The following is a 25,092-nucleotide window of genomic DNA, read 5'->3' as shown; positions in this document are numbered from 1 at the left end:
TTGTAAACCCTTTTTTTAGATGTTCATATAGAAACACACACACACAAATTACCTAGTCTACCTTAATTAAATGTTTCCTGATCTCTATAAAAAGCCCCCTGTTTCAAAGACTACAAAAGTTCCACTGTTACTAGATCATGTAAACTGAGACCTCCACAAGGTCCATATTCACTTCACTTCCATATTCCTCCACAAGGTCCATATTCACTTCACATTAAATGTATCCATGCTCATATGCTTCTTAATTAACTATGTTTTGTTCGGACCTATTTTATGAGGTCTAGATTAATTTCAGCCATTACTTTAACTAAAATTAAAGCATGATATACATTTTGACACCTGATAAATTAGAGGAAGCACACCTTAAAGACTAAGAAAGAATCCATAATTTAAAAACATTAGCTTTAACTATTTTATCAGATATTTTTTATTTATTATTACAAGTGATATTTTAATAATATTTATTCTTTACCTTGTCCTAAAGTTTGCAGGGTGAGGATGCCCATCATATAATGACAAATAATCATATTCTTCTTCTAGAGCAAAAGACTGAAAGACGATCTGTATTCTGTTTCTTTCTTCTGCTATTATAACCCAGGTACAGTTTGCACCATTTGGATATCCATATGGGAAGCCGGGGCTTTCTATAGTGCCATTGAGTCCTTTTAAAGTCCCACCACAGGTATAAATAAATCCTAAAAAAAAATCAAGGAAAAAAAGTTAGTAATCCATTTTTATATCAACCTTCAATAGAATAACTCACTAGAAAAAGTATCAAAATATTTTTTAGCAACTACTGCATTTAGAAAGGTAAAGCCCATGGCTTTAAACAAATGCTGGCCACTTAATGCAAAACAATCCCACCTACTTAACAAATGTGTTTTCCATACTGTTTATCTAAAGACATATGGTAGCATCTTTGAAAATAAATATAACATCTATGACTAAATTTGTTTGCTTATGAAACAAAATATTCACATCAATTCCCTTTTTTTGTCAAATGGAAGAGTAAATAAGTCTCTTTGGATACAGGTCTGATACATGTGAATCCTGTAAACCTCGTGCTTTTCCTCCATACATTTTGGCTCTGGAAAAGACTGAAAGTCTATTTATTATGAACAAGCTTTTCCCAATCGATAATTCTGGGTTATGAGAACTCTGTACTTAAGGGCTCAATCTCAAATAGCCATCTGTTGCCCCACTATATCATCTCATATAAATATTAACAGTTTACATGTTTTGACTGACCCTATGTGGATGTTGTTTAACTGCAGTGATCAGGTAGGGCCCCAGAGCTGCTCCCTCACACAGCACATCCACACTCCCCCTCTATTCCCCCACAGTGGGATGGAGGAAAGAAGAGTAACAGTGAAAAAACTTGTGGGCTGAGACAAAGACAGTTTAATAGGTACAGCAAAAGCTGTGCATGCAAGCAAAGTGGATGAAGAAATTCATCCTGCTGCTTTGGTATGCTGGTGTTCAGCCACCTCTGGGAAAGCAAGGCCCACATCAGGCCTAATGGTTACATGGGAAGACAAACACCATAACCTTGAACGTGGTCCCTTCCTCCTTCATTCCATCAGCTTTTACCACTGAGCATGCTGCCATATGTTCTAGAATATCCCTTTTATTGGTTGGTGTTACCTATGTCCCATCTGTAACCCCAACCTCCTTCTTGCCCATTCCCAGAAGCACGAGAAGCAGAGGAAGCTTGGATGGTGTAGGCACTGATCAAATGTTTAGCATTGTTTTGGTCAGAAACCTAAAACATAAGACCATAGGATCTACCATGAAAAAAAATAAGACTATTCCAGCCAAATTCAGTACAGTGGATCAAAGTTGAAAAGTTGTTCTGCTGATAGATCCTTTTTAAAATGAACCTTCTTAAATGTCAGAAATTACCCTACATTCAAACCCTAACTTTTCTTGGACTATAACAAATTTTCTTTTTATATAGAAAATCCATTTCCTTAAAAAATAAGAGAACAAGGATTATTATAAAAAGGCCTTTCCCAAGTCACTGTTCATTGGTAAGGCAGGTCTTTTTCTACAATTTTGTTTCAAGTTCTAATGCTCAGTTATGGCAGTTCTTAACACTTTTGGGACTTTAGAATATTTTTTATTTTCCACCAGCTTTGTAGTCTGAATGTAGTTCTACATTCCCTCTCCAGGCTTTCTGCTCTCTTATCCTTTAAATATTAGATCAGCTTTCCCGCTTTGCCTTTTACACCCCTGAAACTTCTCTTCCCCAAGAATCCTCAGAGCAAGGATCTTGCTTCCTTGCTCTGAAGATTTCCTCTAGAAATCCTCTTCTAGTGGAGGGATTTCATCTGAGAGAAAGCACAAAGCACTGAGTTGCTCTTTCACAGCAGCATGATGTACACTTCATAACAAACTACAAACAAACAAACCACACGCCAAGTCTTAAATTATACACACATGTATATATTTGAGCTCGTTAAATCATCTTCTTCATGGCACATTCACAAGCTCGTCTTCACGTTGAGCATTTAAATGTACAGAGGTCTCTTTCCCTGAAGTACTGAGCAGAAATCTCTTGAGATTTTACACTTGGTATTGCTATTTGTGTTTTCTTGACAGAAAGAAGAGTGGCATGTACAATTTTTTTACTCTCAGCTTTTTCGTATATATTTACAGTGGTGAGAAAAGGTGCCTCTTGTGAAGTATGACTGCTTGACTGCTTTTTTAGTACAATTACAAGTGTATCATAGATATAGAGGACAAAAAGGGAAGGGAAAATATTCTTAGAATGTAATTAGGGTTTTGTTTACCTCATCTGACATGTATAGCAAATTTTACCTTCGACTGCAAGTTGCCTTAGAGAATTCATTCTAATATCAGTGCCTGCACAAACTTCATTGTTAGAAGTCTGTTTTATTTATCTCTTTCTGCATCTCCCTCATATACTTGAACTATTTTTAAATCCTCTTTATGTGTTATTATTTATTTTTTAAGCTCAGCTGTTTTATCTAGCACTTTTGGAATACAGTTTTGCACAAAACCCTTTGGAAAATCAAACTATTTACTCATAAGATCTACATCCTAGAACTTGAACACTTCTTACCAAAGACAATCACAGTAATATGTCTTTTTAAATAGCTGTCTCCACATATTTATTATTCTAGCTTTTCCTAGAAATTTCTTGCTGAGGCCTACTTCAATAGAGTTAGAGAAAAAAACTTAGAGACTTGAAAATTAAATAGCATACACTGTTAATTTTTCATCCATCTCTCCAGACCAAATGTGGAAAGTACAGTATAAACTTTGGCTCAAGATCATAATACTGCTTTATAATTCAGAATTTTGTTGCTGTACCTATTTCATGAAAGCCTTCAATTACATATGGACCGTTCTGTTAATTCAATGCAAACTACAAAGAAAAACTCATCTATAGTAGATCTACTGTAACCAGAATAAAATTATATTTTAAAAAACTCACAAAACAAAACAAAAACACAGAAAAAAAAAAAAATCCCACAAGAAAACATCAACCAAAAATCCCCAGAGTCACAACTATGAGGGAACAGTCTTCTGAGTTAACATACTACTTATTAAGAATTATAATGCTTCATACTCAATCCAATAATTAGCCCTTTTCATACACAGATATGAAATGTAAACATCCATGATATATACAAGTTCCAATTACTCCTTTTATTCCATATTCAAACTGTAACAAAAGAGAATTATTCATATGCTGCAAGATGATACAACTTGGATGTTTCTCAGAGATGACTAGCAGAATGTAGCACAGCTATGCACGTGTCAGAAGATACACTTTTAATTCCAAGAATGGAAAAAAAACCCAAACGAACCAACAGTGAAGTTTGATTTTGATAGGTCTAGTTTTTTAGTCTGTAAAATAAAAAAAAATCATGCCTACAGAAATCATGTGCACAACGTGCACTTTAATCTCTGCTTTCATATGTTAATTCATTCTGTGATGCTCTTCACCTTGGCATTCCAACCTGGGTATGATCAAAATAGACAGCGTGCATTAACTGACTGGTCTGATCAAATGTGGAAAACATGACATTTATTTTCAAGAGGTAAAATTCATGCTGAAATAACTAGTAGCATATACTGTGATCTTTTTCATTTAGATTTCAGAACCAGCATTCCAAGCAGAATTTACTTGCAAACTGCTTTTCCTTACGGGGATGGTTTTATTCAAAGCATACAGCAAAGAATTTTGAAAAGCTTGAAGTTAGACTAGAAAAGAAAAATTCTTGTTGAAATAAGTATGAACATAAACAACACCACTCATGAGATTCTCTTAATAGCTAGTACGATTCAAAGTTTCTGTTGCATTGTTTTCTACCAGATTTTAAAATTCAGATGTTTAATTCTCATCAATTTTACATGGATAAATACTTCTTGAAATCAGAAGACACAGCTCCGCTTCCTGATTTCAGTCATCCTTTGATTCATTGTTGGATTATTGTGAGCATCAGTAACAGCAGTTCTTAATCCATTTATTCAACATTTTCAACATTCATTGCCTTCTAACAAAGCAAGTAGTTCTTACATCATGTCCATAGCCCTTGCCCTTGAATGTCCCATAATTACACTCATTCAATACTCAAAAATATTGACTTTGGCTTTTTCTCTTTCTCCTGACCATTCAATTATACTGTTTAATAACATATTTCTACACCTTTCACCTTTCAAATACTCCACACCTTTAATTTAATTTAGTTTAGTCCCTGTTTAGTGTGTTCTTTAATAATAGTCATTAATATAAGATAATTAGACTGAGTCTGCCTTGATTAACACACTTATATATTTCTAAGTTGCTTGTGTATTTCCTTATAATTAAGTTTTTAATACTCTCTTCATTTTATTTTAAGAGAAAACCAAGGAAATGGAAGACTATTTGTTCATATTTGCTGCATTTTTCTTCAATATCTTTTCTGATAATGTGATCTCCTTTCATTTCTTTCACTTGCACCTATCTTGAAACATAGTCAATCCTATCTTAAAGTATTCCTTAGCCATGTCACCCATGTTCATGTCCCTTTATTGTCTGCAATATACCTATTTGCAAAATTATTCTTGTCCCCCTAAATGGTAGTACTATTCAGAATACTTTATTCACTTATCTCTCCTCATGCTCATCACAAGTTTCTGCAACACTGTTTTCTGATTGTGGCCTTTGATCACTTGACTGGATTTGGCAGCAAAGAGTAGTTATTTTTCATGGTGACCATAAATCAGTACAAACTGTCCTGCTAATTCTGTTCTGTTTTTCTGGATTCTCTTTCTGTTCACTTGTATTATCATCACCTTGGTTTTTTATGGTTCCTGTAGGTTCATCCTTTTAGTTAGCACTTCAAAGAACCTACTGGAGTTCAACAAAGATAGATTTCATAGTGATGTGAACCCATCCCTCTGCTGTGAATCCTTTTCTTCTGCTATCAATCTTATCCAGTTTTGTAAAATATAAGCTCAACATTTATTTCTAATATTCTATTATTTATTTGTATCTCAACTTTAATTGTCCTGACATGCCTCACTCCCAGATCTTTAAGTCCATTTATAAAACTGAGAATAGGATGCTCACATCAGATGTGATGACTACATTTTATTTTTAAGTGAGTTTGAAATTAACCTTTTTCTTACTTTTCATCATGTCTTAATTCTCTTTAATTTATTCTTTTCCATTCCCATTATGCTTCTTTTCTACATAAAACGAGCCTCCTTTCATTAACTTTAATTTCCAATAAGACAAAGTTTTATTGATTTTGTCACATGAGTACAAATATGAAAGGTAATCATCTCCTTTAATGTACTGGACTTAGTTTCCTCCTGCCCTCCACCTTTTTGTCGTCCTACACCATGTGTCCATCAGCTTGAAAGCTTCCTCCTTATTCTAGTGTGTTTTCATATGAAAAGACTGTTGACTCTTTGTCCTGGTTTGAGACACCCTTGGACACTGTTAAGGACACTGCCTGGTGTCCCTTCCTACCAGAACATTACAGCCCCCTCTTCCTTCACAGCTCTCCTGTTTCCCCTGTCCTGGCAGGAAGGTGCCCATACAAGCAGCAGCCCTGCAGCACAGCACACCAGGACAGAAGCACCCTGCACCTGGGTAGCAGCTCACAGTGGAGTAGGAATCCACGTGTGCTGGGGTGACTTTATGATGCTCCTATCCCCATTCGTCTGTTTAACCCAGAAATCAGTTTTGCACCACTAAGATTGGTTCTGAGAGTAAAGGAGGAGAGAGAAGAAGCATGGAGTTGGTTTTCAGAAACTGCATTCCCTCCTCCACATTCCTGCTCCTGGATGGTGTTGTCTGTGGATGGACAGACAGTGGGACAGAACTCTCCTTTGCTTTTGATTAGTTTTAGCTAGCTGAGGCAGAGAAGTTCCCTGGACTCTGTTTTTTCTTTTTCTTTGAACTTGTTTAAACCTGCTCTGGACTGAACACCCAGAAGAGCACCGGGAGCTCACACCTGTGGCCCACTGGGCCAGGCCTGGGCTGCAGCATTTCCAGCGCCAGAGAGACTGATAACAGGCTGGGGGAGCTGAGCTACAGCCCACCAGGGAGGGACTTTCTGAATTTGTCATCTCTTGGAGTGGAAAGAGGTTTTATTGTTTTATTGTTTAAAATTGTTCTTGTGGTTTTGTTTTTTTGTTTTTTTTTTTTTTTGTGCTGGTAAATGCTTTGCCTATTAAATAAACAGTTTTTTCACTTTCCTCCAAAGAAATATTTTCCCAAACCAGTTGGGGGAGGGGTCACTTGAGTCTACTTTCTAGAGAAACCCCCTCAGAGGTTCTCTCCTAAATTTGCTCTAAACCAGAACACCATGCCAGCCCCAAGGCCTTAGAGCTCCTGCTATTTCAGAAGACTATCTTGTATTCCTATAGATCTCAGCCTTTGTTTAATTTGATTTTCTGTACTTCAAATAATTCTCACTTCTTTCTCAGCTCCAGTAGTAGCTTTTATAATGATCTCTCTACCAGCTGAGAAAAGTCTACATTTAATATTTTGCCTGACCACCTATAATTGTTACTGTCCTATATCTTAATTTACCAAGGTAATAAAAACTTGGAATCATAAAAGAGTCTAGGTTGGTAGGGACCTTAAAGGTCATATATTTCCAAACCATTTCTGTGGGCAGGGACATCTTCCTTTGGACCAGATTGCCCAACCTGGCCTTGAACACTACAATGATGGAAAATCTACAAACTGGGGACCCTGTTCCAGTATCTCACTGCCCTCACAGTGAACAATTTCTTCCTGATATCTAATCCTCTATCAGTTTAAAGCTATTTTTATTTGTCCCATTACTACGCATCCTTCTAAAAATTCTGCTCAAACTGTCTTGTAGACTTCCTCTAGGTCCTGGGAGGTTTCTGTAAGGTGTCCCTGGAACCTAAACCACTCCAGCTCTCACAGTTACAACTTCTTCTGTCTTGGTAATGTCTATCTTTTTGGGTTGTCTTTTATTTTTTGTTTTTGTAAATAATTCTTGGTGGTTTTGATATATAATGCAAATTTCCTTGATTTAAGACTTTTAATTAGCCAAAGGAAATCTCAGACCTGCTTAATAAAGCCTTATTACAAAAACAAACAAAAAACCCACAAAAATATTGTGTGTGTGAAGTGCACAAAGAACACTGAAGAACCTCTTTGAAAATCAGCTCTTAGGAGTTCCAAGTAATTGAGTATTTCTTAAATAAATTGCCATTGTACTTCAATTTGTTCTTAAAAGCATTGCTGTTTGCTTTCTCAAACAACATATTCTGAAACAACTTACTAGAAATTGGGACATTATGAAGTTTAGACACCATGAAGTTTTCAAAAGAAGTTTATCTGTGATTTTTATCATTTTAAGGCTATGAGAAAAGATGGTTATATTTTTTGATAAATAACTGAGTAAGACAGATTGTCTTGCCCTTGCATAAGCTATAATAAGGTACCAAAATGACTTTTCCAATCTTTTGGTAGGGTTGACTGGAAACTCTATAACTTAATCAGTGGAACTGGTACAGAATAGCAGTCAAAAAGGAACAATCACTGTATATTATCACCACATTTGAAATACTTTCTGGAGGTATTGTTTTCCCTCTGGAGGGTAATTTTGTATCTCTGTTACAGACACATTTTCTGAAAGAGGTTTAGAAATATTTTTTAGTCTTGTCTCCCCCTTGTCTTAGTTGTGAAAACTACCAGAAAGACAAAAGTTTCTGTTCTCTCCTGTCAGCCTTGAGTGTGTTACTTCTTTGGAGAATCATAAGGTGTAAGAAACATTAGGGCTACTCATGTTCACATGGAATACATTCTGAGCAGCAGGAGGCTTAACTTGTAAGGCAGCAAAATAAGAAACTGGATCTCATGTAACAGAAATACCCTTACAATTTTTATTACATGTATTGAAATAAAGATTTATTGCCATTGTTTGTATTTCTTTTTCTACAACAGAAAACTGTTGTTTCCTATAATTGAAAACAAAGAGGGTTTAGCTTCAATAGTGTTGTCAGTCTTTGAGAAATTTTAAAAAAAGATGAAAGTTAAATCTAGAAATGTCTAAATCATTCAATAGAAGATTATCATCTTCACAGGAAAATAGAGGAGGTTTTAACTCACCTTTAGGCATTTGATTATACATTATTTGATTATACATTACACATTCTCTGATATGGAATAGTCTTCTGCTTCTATTTTAAAAGCGTTGGTAGCACCACCATAGATGAAAGTCTGGTTTCAACGAAGTCAGGTGAAATACACCCAAGATTTTATCCCCAGTATGCAATTAACTTTCCTTCTAAAGATATTTCAATACTTCTCTCCTATTCCTATTCCTTCTCTCCTATTCCTCACAATAATACTCAATGCCTGGTAGACAAGGGATCATCTGTTCCAAAACAACTGCCTCCTTGCTCATGCAGCCAGATAAGGGTAATCTCTCAGATGTGACAAGCATCTGGGCAATAGAACTAGACATAAAAACAAGAGAGGACATTTGGAATCTCATCACAGAACAAATTAAAAATACTCTCTGGGATTGAAATCCTGCCATATTTAATACCCTTCATACATGTGAGCACTACAGAACTGCAGGGAAAAATCATATTTTTTATGCTTGGGGAGAATGTAGATAGATATTAAAGTGTTTTGAGGGTTTTTTAAAAGATAATTTTGATTTCAAATAAAAGAATTTCTCATTTCAGTGGCATTTGGCCATCCTGCTTCTCACTCCTGTGAATAAATGTTTTGAGCTATGACTTCCATGTTTTAGAATTGTGAAGTTTCTTCATTAGTATTCCGAGTTTAAACTCTTTCTGCATCTACCTGCTCTTCCTGCAGTTCTTCCACTTGAAAAGTGGAAAGTAACCATCACACATGAGAAATTGTGTCAGGAATCTTCCCAGCAGCCCTTAAGAAAACAGCATATCAAAGGCATATCTGAAAATGAATTCATGCAAATTTTGTGTTTACATAAATACATAACATAGGAAATTTACTCTCTGGAAAAGACAGGAACAGAGATTCCATTACAAAGATAAGTTGTTGAAAGAATTATATTTAGTCTACATTTCCTTTTCACTGTTTCTTTCTCTGCAAAGCTAACCACATGTTCAAAGATTTTAATGCTCTTTATTTGCTCTTTTTTTTTTTAATCATATGTGTGATCTGTGAAACTGTTAATTTCATAATTAAATTGTGATATTTGTAAAGTTACCTTAGAACCATGTCCCAGCAAGTCAAACTGATAGGGAAGACCATTCACAGAATACTATGTATTGGCAATATAATTTGAAGTGTTATGTTAATTTAGAAATAAAATTTTAATTTGCAGAGATTTCCTAACTGATTTGTAAATAAAATACCTTAGAGTAAAATTTTCATTTTATTAAAACATGTTAATAACTAGCCAGTTCTTTTCATGTGAACCTCATGAAGACAATTGTAAGATACAACCACTGCAGTATCAGGTCAAACTGCCTGTAAAGCAGTTTATAATTTACTTTGCTTTAGAGTACAGGTCTTTGGGTCTCTAGGATATACATGGATAACAGGGCTTGGAGAAATTTTCAAAAATATAAAGAGTAAATTGAGTTTTCCATATCAGAATAATTAATTAACAATATGTACAATTTAACAAATGTAAAATTAGTAAACAAGACAATTCTTAATTAAGGGAAACAGTCAATAAGGTGTTTGAAGTCTTTGCTCTTGGCAATAGTGGAATATAAGGAAATACCCTCTACAAATAATGTTTGTAACAAAAGTAACTTCTGAAGAAATTAAGATAGATTTAGTACTACACTTTTACAGTTCAAATGTCCTATAGCATTAATTAGTTTTCAAATTAATTCTAATGTGACAGGAAAACAGACAATATAATGCTGAGTTGAATTCCCTAACTTTAAAGGCCATTAGCATATGCAGTAAACCTCTGTCATTATATTCCTGGTTCATTAAAATCTCAGACCTGGGATGTGGACCAGTGCATAGAGATTTTGAAGAGAAGAAAGGGAAGGGAAGGGAAGGGAAGGGAAGGGAAGGGAAGGGAAGGGAAGGGAAGGGAAGGGAAGGGAAGGGAAGGGAAGGGAAGGGAAGGGAAGGGAAGGGAAGGGAAGGGAAGGGAAGGGAAGGGAAGGGAAGGGAAGGGAAGGGAAGGGAAGGGAAGGGAAGGGAAGGGAAGGGAAGGGAAGGGAAGGGAAGGGAAGGGAAGGGAAGGGAAGGGAAGGGAAGGGAGCCACAATATGTTTCCTCTGGTGTTGGAAATTTTGCAGCAGTTTCAGGTAAGTGACAGAAAAGATTATTGTAAATCTAAGTAATCTGCCGAAGTTCATATATAGCTTTAGAGAAAGAAAGAAACAGTTCCCATAAATCTTCAAAAACATCATAGATTTAGTCAAACTCAAAGGGGGAGTGGGGAGAAGGGGTAAAAAAGTCAGAATAAGGATAAAATTTTTAGTAAGCAATCAGATGGGAAATAAGCACTATGAAATAAATACAATGCTGGTTTGAAGTGACTTCAGCGAGACTAAAAAGATTTTAAATACTCAGTGCTTGGAAAATCAGGAAAAAATTAAGGCTATGTTTAAAGTTTCTGCTAATAGAAATTGACCACAGACACTCTTCCTATATTCTGTTTCCTTCTTCCAAAAAGAGAAAGACAGACTTCTGTGGCAGCTCAGATTACTTTACACATAAACAACCTAGTTCTCCTCATTCACTCACAAGGACGACCTTAATAAAATACAATTTTTACAAAATAAATAAAAGTATTCCTACTTTAGATCATATGAAATTTCAGGCGTTTGAGACTCTGCTATAAATTTAAATAATTACCTAACTAGTATTTCATGCTTCTGAAATGTCAGTTTTCACAGTGAGGCATATATAAAACTTGATGTCAGTAGCTACTCTGCCATTACTGTAGGATTTGGACTGTTGTACCAAATGCACTCCATGTACTCTACAACAACCTAAACTATCTGAGGGTAGCAAAATTAAAGTTATGTTGAGAATTAAAGGAAGCAGCAGCAGGAAAATCCAACTAGAGTCTTTGATATACTCCAGGGGTTTTCTGCTTTTCATTTTCTAGATCACATAATAGTGGAGCAAATCCCAAAACCACTTCAAAGAGACACAGACTATATAAGGGTCAACTGAATGCAGGGAAATCAGGAGAACTTCTCATGAAGAATTTGACATTATGGGACAGTTTCTGCCAGTTCTTAAAAATGAAGGGAGCACAATTTAAACATCTTGGAAAAATTTAAACACCTTTTATAAACAGAAATTAATTCTGTCTTTTAAACTTAAAATTTCTAGAAAGGTAATTTTTGATTGAAGGATACTTTTAATATACTAAAAAATTAATTCTTCTCATCTAAAAATCTACAGACTGCCATGATTTTTTTCAATAATTTCAGGTGTGTGAATCCAAAAGTAATTTTTCAGATATTGTCACTTCTGCTCAATTTTTAATTTTGAATTTATTCAAATTGTACATTTCTGAATTTTCAGGAGATCAAAGGATAAACTTCTTTACCATGTACTTTTATGTGTCATAAATATATATATATATATTTTTTATCATAAGCCAGAATCTAAATTTTGGTAGTTGAGGCTAAGAAAAGATCAAATGATAAAGGATAAAGACTGCTGTTAGTTACTTTAATATCTGAGCTTGTAAGATTTTTTTAATGGTACTTAATTTATTGATATCATGAAAACAATAACTTTAGTCTTATCAATATTGTTTATATAATTATATTATCTAATGTCTATATTATCTAATATATATAATATATATATTCTCATAATTTCCATTTAGAAAGCCAACATCATCATCAAAGGATTTGACTTTTAAATATGTATTTAACAAATAAAATAATTTTCTAAAAAATAAATCAGATATTTATTTCTCCATACCATGGAAAGCACTTCAAAGTCACAAAAAAATTTCTAGACAAGGTATTTAAACTGCTCTACAAAAAAAGCTGCACAAATATGTCCAACTCTCTGGCACTGATAGCTTCTTGATTTTTTTACACTATTTAGTAGAAATAAGAATGCTAAAATGTTATAGAGCTGAGCAATACAATTGAGTGTTGTTTCAGATTTTATCGTGGTCCTAATAATCACAGGACTATTGAAACTGTTGCTAATACTCTATATATTTATTCTCGTTCTTTCCAGAGAAAACCTGCTTCACTGTAGAGGCAGACAGGTGAACTTCATACCTTGAGTTGCTGAGTAGGAAATCAGCATATTATGGCAAAATGTTAGGAGTTGATGTTAGGAGCAGACAAGTTTTAAGCATCAACTGATGAGAATCACCTCTGGCCAGCTGCCCTTACTATGACTTTGAGGTACAGAGAGACAACATGAACTGATTCATCCACCCCAGCTGAAGTTTCCAGCCTACCATGTGAGATAAGCATCCCCATGTAGAGTCATCACCAGGAAGAAAAGAATAATTATCTCTCTACCTGCTTTGATAAAACTTGAAGCTACACTGTGACCATTTACAAAAATGGGAAAGAGGAGTAAATGTTTAACAGCACCATTGATTGACGTTCTCTCTTCCCGCGCTCCATTGAAAATAGCAAACAGAGAAACCAACAAAAACTCAACCACACCAGCTCAACATCAAAGAAAAACCCATTTGATCTTCAGAACTGACCAGCTACCCTATTCCATATTCCTACCAACAACATCTTCTGGCCAAAAATGCTGGATCATCTCAACTGGGAATGTAGAACAAAGTTAGACAAAAAGGTTCTGTGAAAAGTCATAAGAATATCATGAATAATTATACATGATTATCAAGAATAATTATACAAAATGTTTAAGAATGTAAAAAAAATACCCTAGAGAAATTAAGTCAAACATTGCAGTACAGATGTAACAGAAACAGGAAGAAAAAATGTTTAGGTAAGTAGTTCTGACTTGGATAGTGCATTTGGAATGTAAAGTTGTTTTAGAGGACAGTTACACCATTTTATTAAAAAAAAATTTATTGCAAATACTGAGATATTATTAGCAAAATGTCTTTATTTTCATTTGTATGGGACAAAGGAGTCTGGCATATTACTTAATTTCTGCCATATCTGCTGATTGGAATTTGGACATACTTTACTTATGTGCTAGGTTTTATGTATTCACTAATGCCTCTTATATACTATTACATCATAACTACTCCTATGCCAACAATTTATGCATGGGAAAAATGCAAATGTCTAGACTGACTCTTTCTTCTTGGGTTTCAGCTTGTATCAGCACAAGAAAAAAAAAAAAAGAAAGTGCTAATTATTTCTTGACACTTAATGAAAATTTGTTGTACAACAGCCCAAGTCTGAGACATTCAGTTTCTCCCTCCCTATAATTAATACTCAGCAGGGTCCAGTGTTTTTTTTCTGATAAGGTAAGCAAAACACATCATTTTCTATTAAATTGTGTGACTTTATATCTGTAATTGATGTGTTCCCAAGTTTTAGCTTATTTCACCTTTTGGCAACTGTTACTCCAAGTGTCTCATCCATCCTGCAGTACTGATGTCTGCTTTCAGTAGCTAATATTTCTGAAATTAATCAGTACCCTACATTTTTTAAAAATTGCTGGTAATATTGCCAGTGGCTTATCATGAATAATCACCCCCTCTGACATGACAAACTAGCTCTAACAGGAAAGCTATTACTTTGAAACAAATTGTACTGCATTGAAATATCCCCAGTAGTAAAGAATCTCAACAGAGTACTAAAGCTTGTTCAATTGAAACCAATGACGAGAGAAACCTTTGTGTCTTTCTCAGGTCATATTCTTTTTATTAAATATCAGATAATAGCAGTGTCTTACCCACCAAAATTTTCAGGAGGGAGGCACTATTTTTTTCTACTTTGATTTATATTTTGGCATTAAACAGTAAGCATTGGATCCTCATAGTATAAATATTAGGGATCTCACCTCTTTTTTATGCTGCTTTCTTTCCCTAAACCAAAGATATGTTGTATTAGTTTCTGATTCTCTACTTCTTCACAGCAAAGGCAAATGTCTGCTTATAAGACAGTAAATATGAATACAGAGAAAGCCTTTTTCATGGGAAATATTTTTAAAATACTTGATTTCTGTATATATGCATGTATGTGAATATAGATAGAAAGAAAAGAAAGAAAGAAAGAAAGAAAGAAAGAAAGAAAGAAAGAAAGAAAGAAAGAAAGAAAGAAAGAAAGAAAGAAAGAAAGAAAGAAAGAAAAAGAAAGAAAGAAACCACACATACCTATAATACTTTAAATATTCTTTTTAACAGCTCAAAATGATCCTTGTGATGAGGAAATGCTCAGTTTCACCCTATGTATGGTGTAGGAGTGGAATTTGGATTGATGTTTGATAAAAAGGTACCAGAGATGTGGGGCATGGTAAAAGACTGCACCACACTGAAAAAGCTTTGATTGCATCAAAGTACCTGTCTCAGAGATTTGATCACCTTGTGTGGCACTCTCTTCAGAGATGGTGCAGTTGGAAACAGAATTGATTGGAATGTTTGGGTATAACTATTTATCTCTTTTTTTTCCTTCCACACAATAAAAATTTGTTCAATCAAAACCTCTTTAAATGTATATCCAAATACATTTTTATTAGGGTTTCTTAATGCCAACATGAACTTCTGGTCTAACTAAGAGTGACATCCCATGTAATAGCTAGCTGTTCACAGTAATTACTGGGGTATACTAAACTCAATTTCAAGTCCTCAGTCTCTGTGTTCTCCCAATTTATGTGTCCCACAGAGTATTTGACACAGGTTAATTGCAAGTCAGCTTCATGCTTGTATCTTCTAGAGTGTCTTAGTTTTCATTAAATTTGTTGCTTAGGATCGAATCCAAATTTGCAAATTGTGTTTCTGTAAAAGCAGATTTATTTTTCAGCCTTAACTGCATGTCAGTAACTTTTCTGCCAGGGTATCCAGGGTCCTCTAGCTACTGAATGCAGTCCAGGGACTTAAGTCATCTTTATGTTCCAGTACTGACATTTATTCTTCTCTCATCTGCTTACAAATGAGATATAAAGAGCACAATTTGATTAAATGTGGGTGTTTACAATGTCCTAACAGGAAGGCTCCTGTTATTATCAGTCAAGTCCTGGACAATAGATTCAGTGATGATTAGTCCTGTATATCAGACTGAAATCAAATAAACTGACTCCATTCTGTTGTCTATAACAGAAATTTAAATATCTAGGTCAACTTAGACACTTGTTCCACAGGTGCCTAAGATCAAGTGAGAGAATCCTGCCAAAGATAAATTGATACTTTAGTCCTTTTCAATTATTATATTATTGCCTTTTTTATTCTCTAGCAAGACAAGGACAGGAGTAAATTAATGGAAAAGTGGACAGTTGCTTATAAACCTCAGTATTTACTTGTAATTTTTACTGTAAGTTCACAGTGTTTTCTTTTTCTCTGCCTTTTCTGAAAGAGATGAGGGCCAGGTACCTGAGCAGTGCATGCTCAATGTCTGGTCTCCATTTCTTACTTGCACATTACAACAGAGATTTGCCATGGTTGGTGCCATCACTGCGGAATGTGCAGAAGAATGCAATATGGGCAGCACAGCAAGACAAAATCTGTCAGCATGTTCCAACAGTACATCACATCTTGCCATCCTGCCATTAGGCAGGACCATCAAGCTGGTTTGTTTCAACTCTATGTAACAGCTTCTCCCCCAGATCCAAGAAGTGCAGAAGGTAATTAGGCTGCTCAATCGCCCTCTGCCTCTGTCTCAAATCCTAAGTCAGATCTTTCTGTGTGCAAGGTGGAGTTGATGGAGACATGGCAGTGAAGAAAACAGTGCATATAGCAATACAGCTTAGCCAGTTCTTCAAGGGAAACTGAAAATTGTATTAGCTCTGCAGGTGTTGCAAATGAATGCTCCACACTGGAGAGTGCCCCAGCCCACATGACACCAGTGACCAACAGCAGCAGCTTTATGGGAACAATCTGAAGCATTTGAACAAGTGCTAGAGAGAAAGAATAATACTCACTGAAAAATATCCCAACAGTAACCCTCTGACTCCTTCCTTCCCACACAGGCTTTTGTTACAAAATTTCTGTATTGGTGCAAAATGTGATGCAATAATGAATTTTAATTAGTCCTTAGTGTGCCAGCAGAAATTTCTTTAGGAGTAAGGGCTGGTATATTCTTTTCTCTCTTATTTACTATCTCTATAATTAGGACTATGTGATTATCCTATCAGTGCAATAAAGCAAAAATGAAATCCACATCCAGTATGAATAATTTACCCAGTCTGCATGGAAATTACAGAATTTTCAAACAAAACATAATTATATTTTTATGCTTCTCTTAATTACTTTGTTGTAATTTGAGGGATGTGACTAGGGTATTAACACACTGCAATATGCTGAAGTCAATGCACAGTGAACCCAACTACTTCTAAAAAAAACACCTACTTTTTGGGTGTAAAGGATGTACTGACTTCGTTGAATTATGGTGGCAAACTGTGTATGATTGACGCTGCAGGGATGGGAATACAACTGCTGCTCAGTGCATTCAAAAATCCTGATTGCTAGGCTATAAAAAATTGTGTCCTACTAAGACACTGCCATCATTAATATACTGGAAAGGCTTTTTGAATATGTAATGTGAGCTGCTATATCAAGGTTAAACACTGATTTGAGTTGATTAATAGACTAACTCTTAGAACTCACCAGAAAGCTGAGAGGGTCTCCATTTAAAGAACAAATATCTCCTATGCACAGATTCTGCAACTTTTTTCAAGGCTTAGAAGTTCATTAAAGCTCTCTGAAAGTTCATCAAATGTGCAATAAGAAACTTCAGAGAGGACTGCCCAGTACTTCAGAAACAAAACAAATCACCACTCCAAGTTGTTAGCTTTTAAAAAAATAATGCTAGATTGCATTGCATCTATCTTTGTTTGATAAATGTTATAAGAACAAAAGGAGGGAACAGAATCAATTTTAATTGTGATTTAATTTTTTAAGTGCCACTGGCCTCAACACATTAAGCACCAAATGAAACTGAACCCATTAGCTTTAATTTGAAATAGAAGATTAGATATCAAAAATATGTATATCAAATATTCAGAAATGTTGAGAATAAGGCTGTTCCTGATAAAAATAAGACTATTTATTTACATGAAAATGTCAATATACGTTTAGATTTCATTTAGAAAGTGTGGCATCTGTTGTCTAGATCCTTTGATACTTTGCAATTCTGTTCACAAAACAACCTCACAAAAATCCTCCACTTGCACTCAAAGCTCCCTACATTCCAGTGAGAATTTTAAAAGAATTAATTCCAATGAATCCATCTTATAAAACATACATTTTATCCATATACTAAAACATACAGTTTAACAACACAGAGGTATATTTCAAAATTATACTTAGCATGGAGAAAATCTGAAGATTTACTTTCTTTGTACTTTATCAACACCACAGAAAAATCTGTGTTTATTCTTATTAACAATGCTTTGTCAAAAACAATTTATCAATAATTATGGATGGAACCTTCCTAGATGGTCCTGTTCAGCAAGACAATTATCCAAACTCTCTACATGAGACATTCTGGTCTGCTTTGCCTCCAGACTTGTTTAATATTTTCCTTGTGTAAATCTGTAATCCTAAATGTTTGTAGGGTTAATGACCCCATGCAGACTAATAAACAGCAAGAATAATTGAAATAATCTATTTAAAATTGTTCATGCCTCTATAAAATTCTAAATTGATTTTTTTTCATATGAGCAGGAATAAATCAAAACAACTTATTTCTTACAATTCACAATCAATTAAAGATTCTGGTTTTATAAAGAGACAAGATATAGATTTTATTTTAATTTAAAATCCATAAATATTGATGGCTCTAATATTATACAAAACCCATGCTTTGGAAAAAAATAACAATTTATTGGTTTTTTGGCTGGTAATACCAGCCTGTTTAACTGATTTCCTTCTAAGTGTTAAGCTCTGTACTAAATTCATCTCAATTTTTGAAATAACAGAGCAACCAGTTTGTGCAGAAATGCTTTTCTTTAATGACCATTTAAGTACAAATATTCTCTTCCAGTTACCTTATTATACTATGAATGATACAAGAAAAAAAAATTGTATTACTTATTGACAGTTTATGTATATCCTTATGTTTTACAATTAATTTAATTTAGGACACCAAATACTAAAATTCCTATATAAGGAAAAATTGTAAAGATTGCTATATTTTTATCGGTGTATGATAGACAATATTTTAACATCTTGATAACACTGTGTTTTTATATTTACTACTTTATTTTGTTTCATCATATATTTGTTTCAATCAGCTGTTGAGTTGTTTTTTTTTTTCCAGTATTTTCTTCTAGCTTCTGCATGAATTTTTTTTCTCAAAAAAGTCTTCAAGTAATAAATTGTATGCTGTATTCTTGGACAATTTGTTTAAATACTACTTTTCTAATTTTCATATTACTGTGGAAATGAAGAAAAAAAGCAGAGACAAGCTTTTAGGGATGAGCTATAAAACATTAATGATTGTCAATGGCAATTTTTTTAAAACATACGAGAGAAAACATCTCTTAATCTGCCTTTTAAATTCCATTTGATGGGAATTTATTGCCTACTTAAGCTAGTAACCTTTTTGTGGCTTGCATTACCTGCTACAGGGGAAGATGACATTGAGATAATGTTGAGAAACATACTGGAATATTCCACCTGGCTGAGTTACAAGATTTCCAAAATGCCTAAGGAATAATGCAGAAGCATTAGCTACAGTTACCCTTCTCATCAGTCCTGGGATGTCAAAAAAATTGTCTTAACAACAGGTAAATATAATCATATCCCTGAGAGTTTTACACTTCAATGGCTGACCCAGAATCAGGAAGATTATTACAGCTAATGAGCTCAAGAGAGATGAAAGAACTCTTAAAGATTTACACTGAGCTGTTACTGGGTTCACAAATTATGACATTCTTGGTCACTTTTCTCTTTAATTTTCCTCTAACTTAATGTTCCTTGGGATTCTATATGGCAAAACATTTATATAAAAAGTTGAGGCAAAGGAGTTCATAGATCTTTATCATTAATTCATAAGGATCAGACCTAAGTGACAACAGTATGACATAGCAACATTGACTTTGAACTAAGATAATCATTGCTTCCTTGCCTTAGGAAAAAAAATAAGACAGAGAAGAAAAGATACTACAGCTATGCACAGTGATATCTATGAAGTTCACTGCCCTTCAAACAGCTATAAGTTACTCATTAGACAAAAAAATTCTCCAAGAGAAAGGAAAGAATGCCTACCTGCAAAATTGCAAAGCCCTTCCAAATGAGATGTGCTTTTATTTTCTGCCATTGTTATTTCCCCCCTTTTATTACACAACAAAATTCATTATATTTGTTTTAATATTGAAACTAAAATACAGTTAGAACAAGACAGCAGAACTGCAGGTGTTGCAGTCTTACACAGTCTGGCTATAGAGACTTGATTAGCAAGTAGAACATTTACATTAGATTTGGAAGACGTGCTCATAACATGCACAATGGGTAACTTTCATGCCCCTCACTCCACTCCTCTGCCTTCAGGAGAAGAAAAGAAAAAAAATATGTTATTCAGTTTATTTCTTTTGCAGTAAGGTTGGTATAAAATTCTCTGCTTATTATTTTTTTCAAATGACATTCGAAAGACATTTAAGATACAATTAATTAGATAGTACTAGAATTTACACTAGACTACTAAGGAAAACTGATAGTTAAAGGGCCATTCATACACTGGATTTTGGAAAACTGATACAAACAATAATGAAATTCATGACAATCAGAAGAGTACAATCCAGACAGTAAAAAAATTGTGTTTGAAGATGGCAGTCTTTAAAGTAGTGTCACAGAGGAGAAACAGCAGGTATGACTTATCTGAATGCCCAAAAAGCTTAGGGTCCTTTACAAAAAGTCCTTTACAAAAGCCTTGCAAGACCATAAATTAATTGGCACATGGCAGTGAAAGATAATATATTGATACGGATGCTAGTAAGGAGGTGAACAGAAATACATGTTTGATCATGTTTATTGTGGTGGCATCTAGAATCAGAGAATAATTTAGGCTGGAAAAGACCTGTCAGATCACTGAGTTCAAGCCAGCACTGCTAAGTCCACCACTAAACCATGTCCTTAAACATCACATCGACCACCACATCTACACATTTTTTTATACATCTCCCAGAATGTCAACTGCACAAATTCTCTGAGTAGCCTGTTCCAGCTTGACAACCTTTTTTGGGAAAAAAAATTTCCCTTATATTCGATCTGAACCTCCCCTGACACAAGTTGAGGCCATTTTGTATTGTCCTATCAATTGTTACTTCGAAGAAGAAACTGACTCCCACTCACTATACCCTCCTTTCAGGTAGTTGTAAAGAGTCATGAGGTCACCCCTGACCCTCCTTCTCTCCAGACTAAACATTCTCAGCTCCTTCAGCAGCTCTATTCCCCTTCCTTGGACACACTCCAGTGCCTCAATATCATTCTTGTAGTGAGGGGACAAAAACTGGACACAGGATTGGAGATGCAGCCTCACCAGTGCCGAGCACAGGAGCATCATCACTGTCTTAGTACCTATGGCCACACTATTGCTGATACAAGCCAGGATGCTGTTGGCCTTCTTGGCCACCTGGGTACATGGTGGATCATTTTCAGTCCCAGATTCTTTACTGCTGGGCAGCTTTGAAGATGCTCTGTCCCAAACCTGTAACACTGCACAGGTTTGTTGTGACCCAAGTGCAGGATATGACACTTGGCCACAATGAATGTGACACCATTGAGGTTGACCTTGATCCAGCTGGTACAGATCCCTTGCAGAGCCTTCTGACCCTCCATAACATCAACACTCCCACCCAGCCGGGTGTCATCTTCAAACTGACTGAAAGATCACTCAATCCACTTGACCAAATCATCAAGATACTAAACAGAACTGGCTCCAATACTGAGCCCTGGGGAATGTCAGCTAGATTTGCCTCCATTCACCAGCACCTTCTGGGCCCAGACACAGACAGTTGTTTAGAGTCCACCCATCCAAGCCATGAACAAACAGTTTCTCCAGGAGATTTATGTGGGAAACTATTGTCAAATGCTTTTTACTTAAGTCCAGGCAGACATGGGCAACCTTTCTCTCATTCACAAAGCAGGTGATCCTATCACAGAAGGAGACCAGGTTTGCCAAGCAGGAGCTGCCTTTCACAAACCCCCACTGACTGGGCCTCATCCCCTGACATTCTGTGTCATGATACTGAACATTATCTGCTCCAGGGCCTTCCCTGTCTCCGAGGTCAGGCTGACAGGCCTACACTTTTCTGAATCCTCCTTTTGACCCTTCTTGTAGATAGATTTCATATTTTGCTGTGGTATAGCATGTAACTGATAATTCCCTCTTGGATTACAGGGGTTTCATTCTGCTCCCGATCCCTGTCTTCCAGCTCCAGCATCTGAGAACCAGAGAAGAGTTGGTCCTACTGTTAAAGACCGAGGCAAAGAAGCCATTAACTACCTCAGTCTTTTCCTCATCTTTTGTAACTAGGCTTTTCTCCAGATCCGAAAAAGATGAAGGTTCTCTTTAGCCCTTCTTTATTTGCTACTGTGTTTTTTTGGAAACATATGTATTGTCTTTTACAGCAGTAGCTGGGTTGTTTTAGTTGGGTTATGGCCATTCTAATTTTCTCCCTGCATAAACTCACAATACCCTTGTGGTCTTCCTGAGTTGTCTGCCCCTTCTAGCAGAGGTCATAAACTCTCCTGTGATTCCTGAGTTCTAAACAAAGGCTCTTTGTTCATCTAGACTTGTCTTGCCCTCCAGCCTGTCTTTCTGTGAATGGGGACAGCCTGCTCCAGTAATTAGGATTTCCTTATTGAAGAATGTCAAGTGTTCCTGGACTCCTTTGCTCTTCAGGACTACATCCCAAAGGACTCTGTCAACTGGTCTCCCAAACAGGCCAGAGTCTGCCTGTCTGAGGTCTAAGGGAGCAGGTCTATCAGGCCTGCTCCTTACTTCTCTGGGAACTATAAACTATCATTTCATCATCACTTTGTCCAAGTTGGTCTGCAACCATCACACCTCCCACAAATTCTTTATTCTCAAACAAGTTCATTCCCTAGCTGTCTCCCTTACCAACTGTGTCAGGAAGTTATCTTCCACAGATACAAGAAATCTCCTGGGCTGCTTTCTTTCTGCTGTACTTTATTTCCAGCAGGCTTCTGGAAAGTGGAAGCCCCCCACAAGAGCTACTAATCATGATAGTTCTCCCATCTGCTTATAGAATATTTCATCCATCCCTTCATCCTGATGTGTGGTCTCTAACAGCCTCCCACCATGTTGTCTCCTTTCTTGGTCTTCTCCTGATTCTTACCTAGAAACACTCAACCCTATTATCAGCAGCATCAAACTCTAGAAAACTGAAACTCTTCTAAACATACAGGGCTTCACCTCTGCTTTCTTTCCTTGCCTATCCCTTCTTACGAGTTTATACCATCTATGAACAAAGCAAAAATCGAATTTAATTGTTCTAAACTTGAATGAGTACAGATACCTTCAAAAGTTGGTGTATCTAATATCTACTTGTATCAGGCTGTAAGTCATGTGGAGTGTAATAGAGGAGAGAAAAAATACTGTACTGCAGCTCTTTTTTCTTTAAATGGATACTGATTTTTGAAAAGGGCAAAGGAAGAGATCAGGATTTTACAGAGATGAAATAATTTGAGAGATGGAGGATGGAAAAAGTCAGGAGGATGTTTGTAAGAAACAAAAAAAATGTATTTGAGAAAATGAAAGAGGATGAAAAGGAACATAGCTTGATATGATTTAACACACTTCTGAATGAAAATTAACTGATTAACTGGACATAATTTTGATTATCTGAATAAAATCTTAATTACACTGAAACAGTGATCTAAAATATTTTTTAAATAAAAAATTTGTGTGTAAACACACAAAATAAACTTAATGTTTATATTTTTGAATTAATGCACCTGAAAATTCTTCCTCTGAAGTACTAAATTGCATCCTCTTCTGATACATATTGGAATAAATCCATTGAAGCCCAAAAATTTACACTGATATAAAACAGCTGATAACTGATCAACTACATTCATTTCTCTTTAGAAATATTACAGAAATTATAAGAAAAATAATATGTGCAGAGATACTGTGAGAATGAATGAAAGGAGGCAATTTAAAAGAGGTAAATAAGAATGGGGTATATGAAATGATGGAATGCATAAATGATAGGTCAGGCAGTTCAGATAAGATGCTCTGAAATTATTATTTTGCCTAATTCTTGAATATTAAAAGAAGATAATTATACATTGTAAAGTTCTGTTTAACCAGTGCTCTGTAGAGGTTGTTCATGCAAGAAAAGACTTAGCACATGAATTTAGTAAAAATGCAAGATAAGCTATCTCAATGGAAAGAAAATAGTTCCCACAATTACATTACTTAGGCATACAAGCAGTCATGGTCCAGATGCTATTGCCTATCACAACATTATGTGATTGCAATTTTCTGGTATATTTTCTCCAGTTTTATAAGATTTCTCTAGTTTTTCTTGGATTAAAAAGATACCAAAGCCCTTTCTTCAGAAATCCCTTCCTTTCCTAAACCTAGAGCATCCTACAAACCTAACTGAAGCTGCAGTCAGACTGGCAGAGGTAGCTCCATCACAAAGCACTCTAGAATAAACCTTTCTATGAATTATTCTTTCCTTTTGCAACTACACAATGATAATGAGTATGAAATTATACAGTCCAAATAATAAATGAAACATGACTATTGTAACTATGTCAAAGTCTCTGAATCACTGTATATTGTTAATCAATTCAACGAAAGATAATGGAATAAAATACCAATTTATATATGTTAATCCTATATTTCTTCTCTATATGTGTGTGAGTCCACACCATTGTACCAGATAAAGACACATTTTGATGGCTGCCATTGTCATTTTAAGGTATGCATGCCTACTTCTTTCAGATTTCCTTTTCTTAGCAAATATTCTGCTGTATTTTTTTAGATTACTTTATTTTATACACAAAGAGCTGCCTTCTCTTTTCCTTACTATTGCATACAATCCTCCCAACCAAAAAGAAGAGGTTCTCACTGATGGCCTCTAAGACATCAAAGGAAATAAAGAATTGGGGAAAAACCTATTGTGTTGGCTGAAATAACAGGAAAAGTTGTATCTCTGACTTCATCCATATTCTCATAAACATATGGGAGAAAAGAAAATGGTTTAACAACTTTACCCCTTTCAATAAAATCTTGAAGAGTTCTAATATGCTTTTTTTCAAAAATACTTCTCTTGAAATGTGGGTAAGTTTTGAACTTTACTGTATGAATAACTTTGAACTGATTTAAGAATCTGTTGTCAGCATTGCCTTTTTACAACTCCTTTTCTGGTTTAAAAGAGAGAGAAAAACAATTGTATAGTAACTCCTGCAGAATAGCAACATTTGATTTGTTCCTATAATTTTGTTCCAAGTATTAATTCCACCAATGAACCATGAAAATTACATGAACGCATATCTTCTTACAAAAAAC

General features: G+C 35.2%; 1 protein-coding gene across 1 annotated transcript in view; it reads right to left on the bottom strand.

The window, feature by feature from the left end:
• The window catches only part of CSMD3 (CUB and Sushi multiple domains 3), a 595,264-nt gene that overhangs the window by 514,196 nt on the left and 55,976 nt on the right, over positions 1–25,092 (bottom strand). The window contains exon 2 of the mRNA XM_036400790.2: positions 473–695. Within this exon, the coding sequence (XP_036256683.1) occupies positions 473–695 (223 nt within the window). The remainder of the gene's footprint in view (positions 1–472; positions 696–25,092) is intronic.

The sequence above is a fragment of the Molothrus ater genome, chromosome 1 (genome assembly GCF_012460135.2).
Source record: "Molothrus ater isolate BHLD 08-10-18 breed brown headed cowbird chromosome 1, BPBGC_Mater_1.1, whole genome shotgun sequence".
Lineage (NCBI taxonomy): Eukaryota > Metazoa > Chordata > Aves > Passeriformes > Icteridae > Molothrus > Molothrus ater.
Note: the sequence above shows the minus strand (reverse complement) of the source record. Positions and strands in the feature narration are given on the sequence as shown.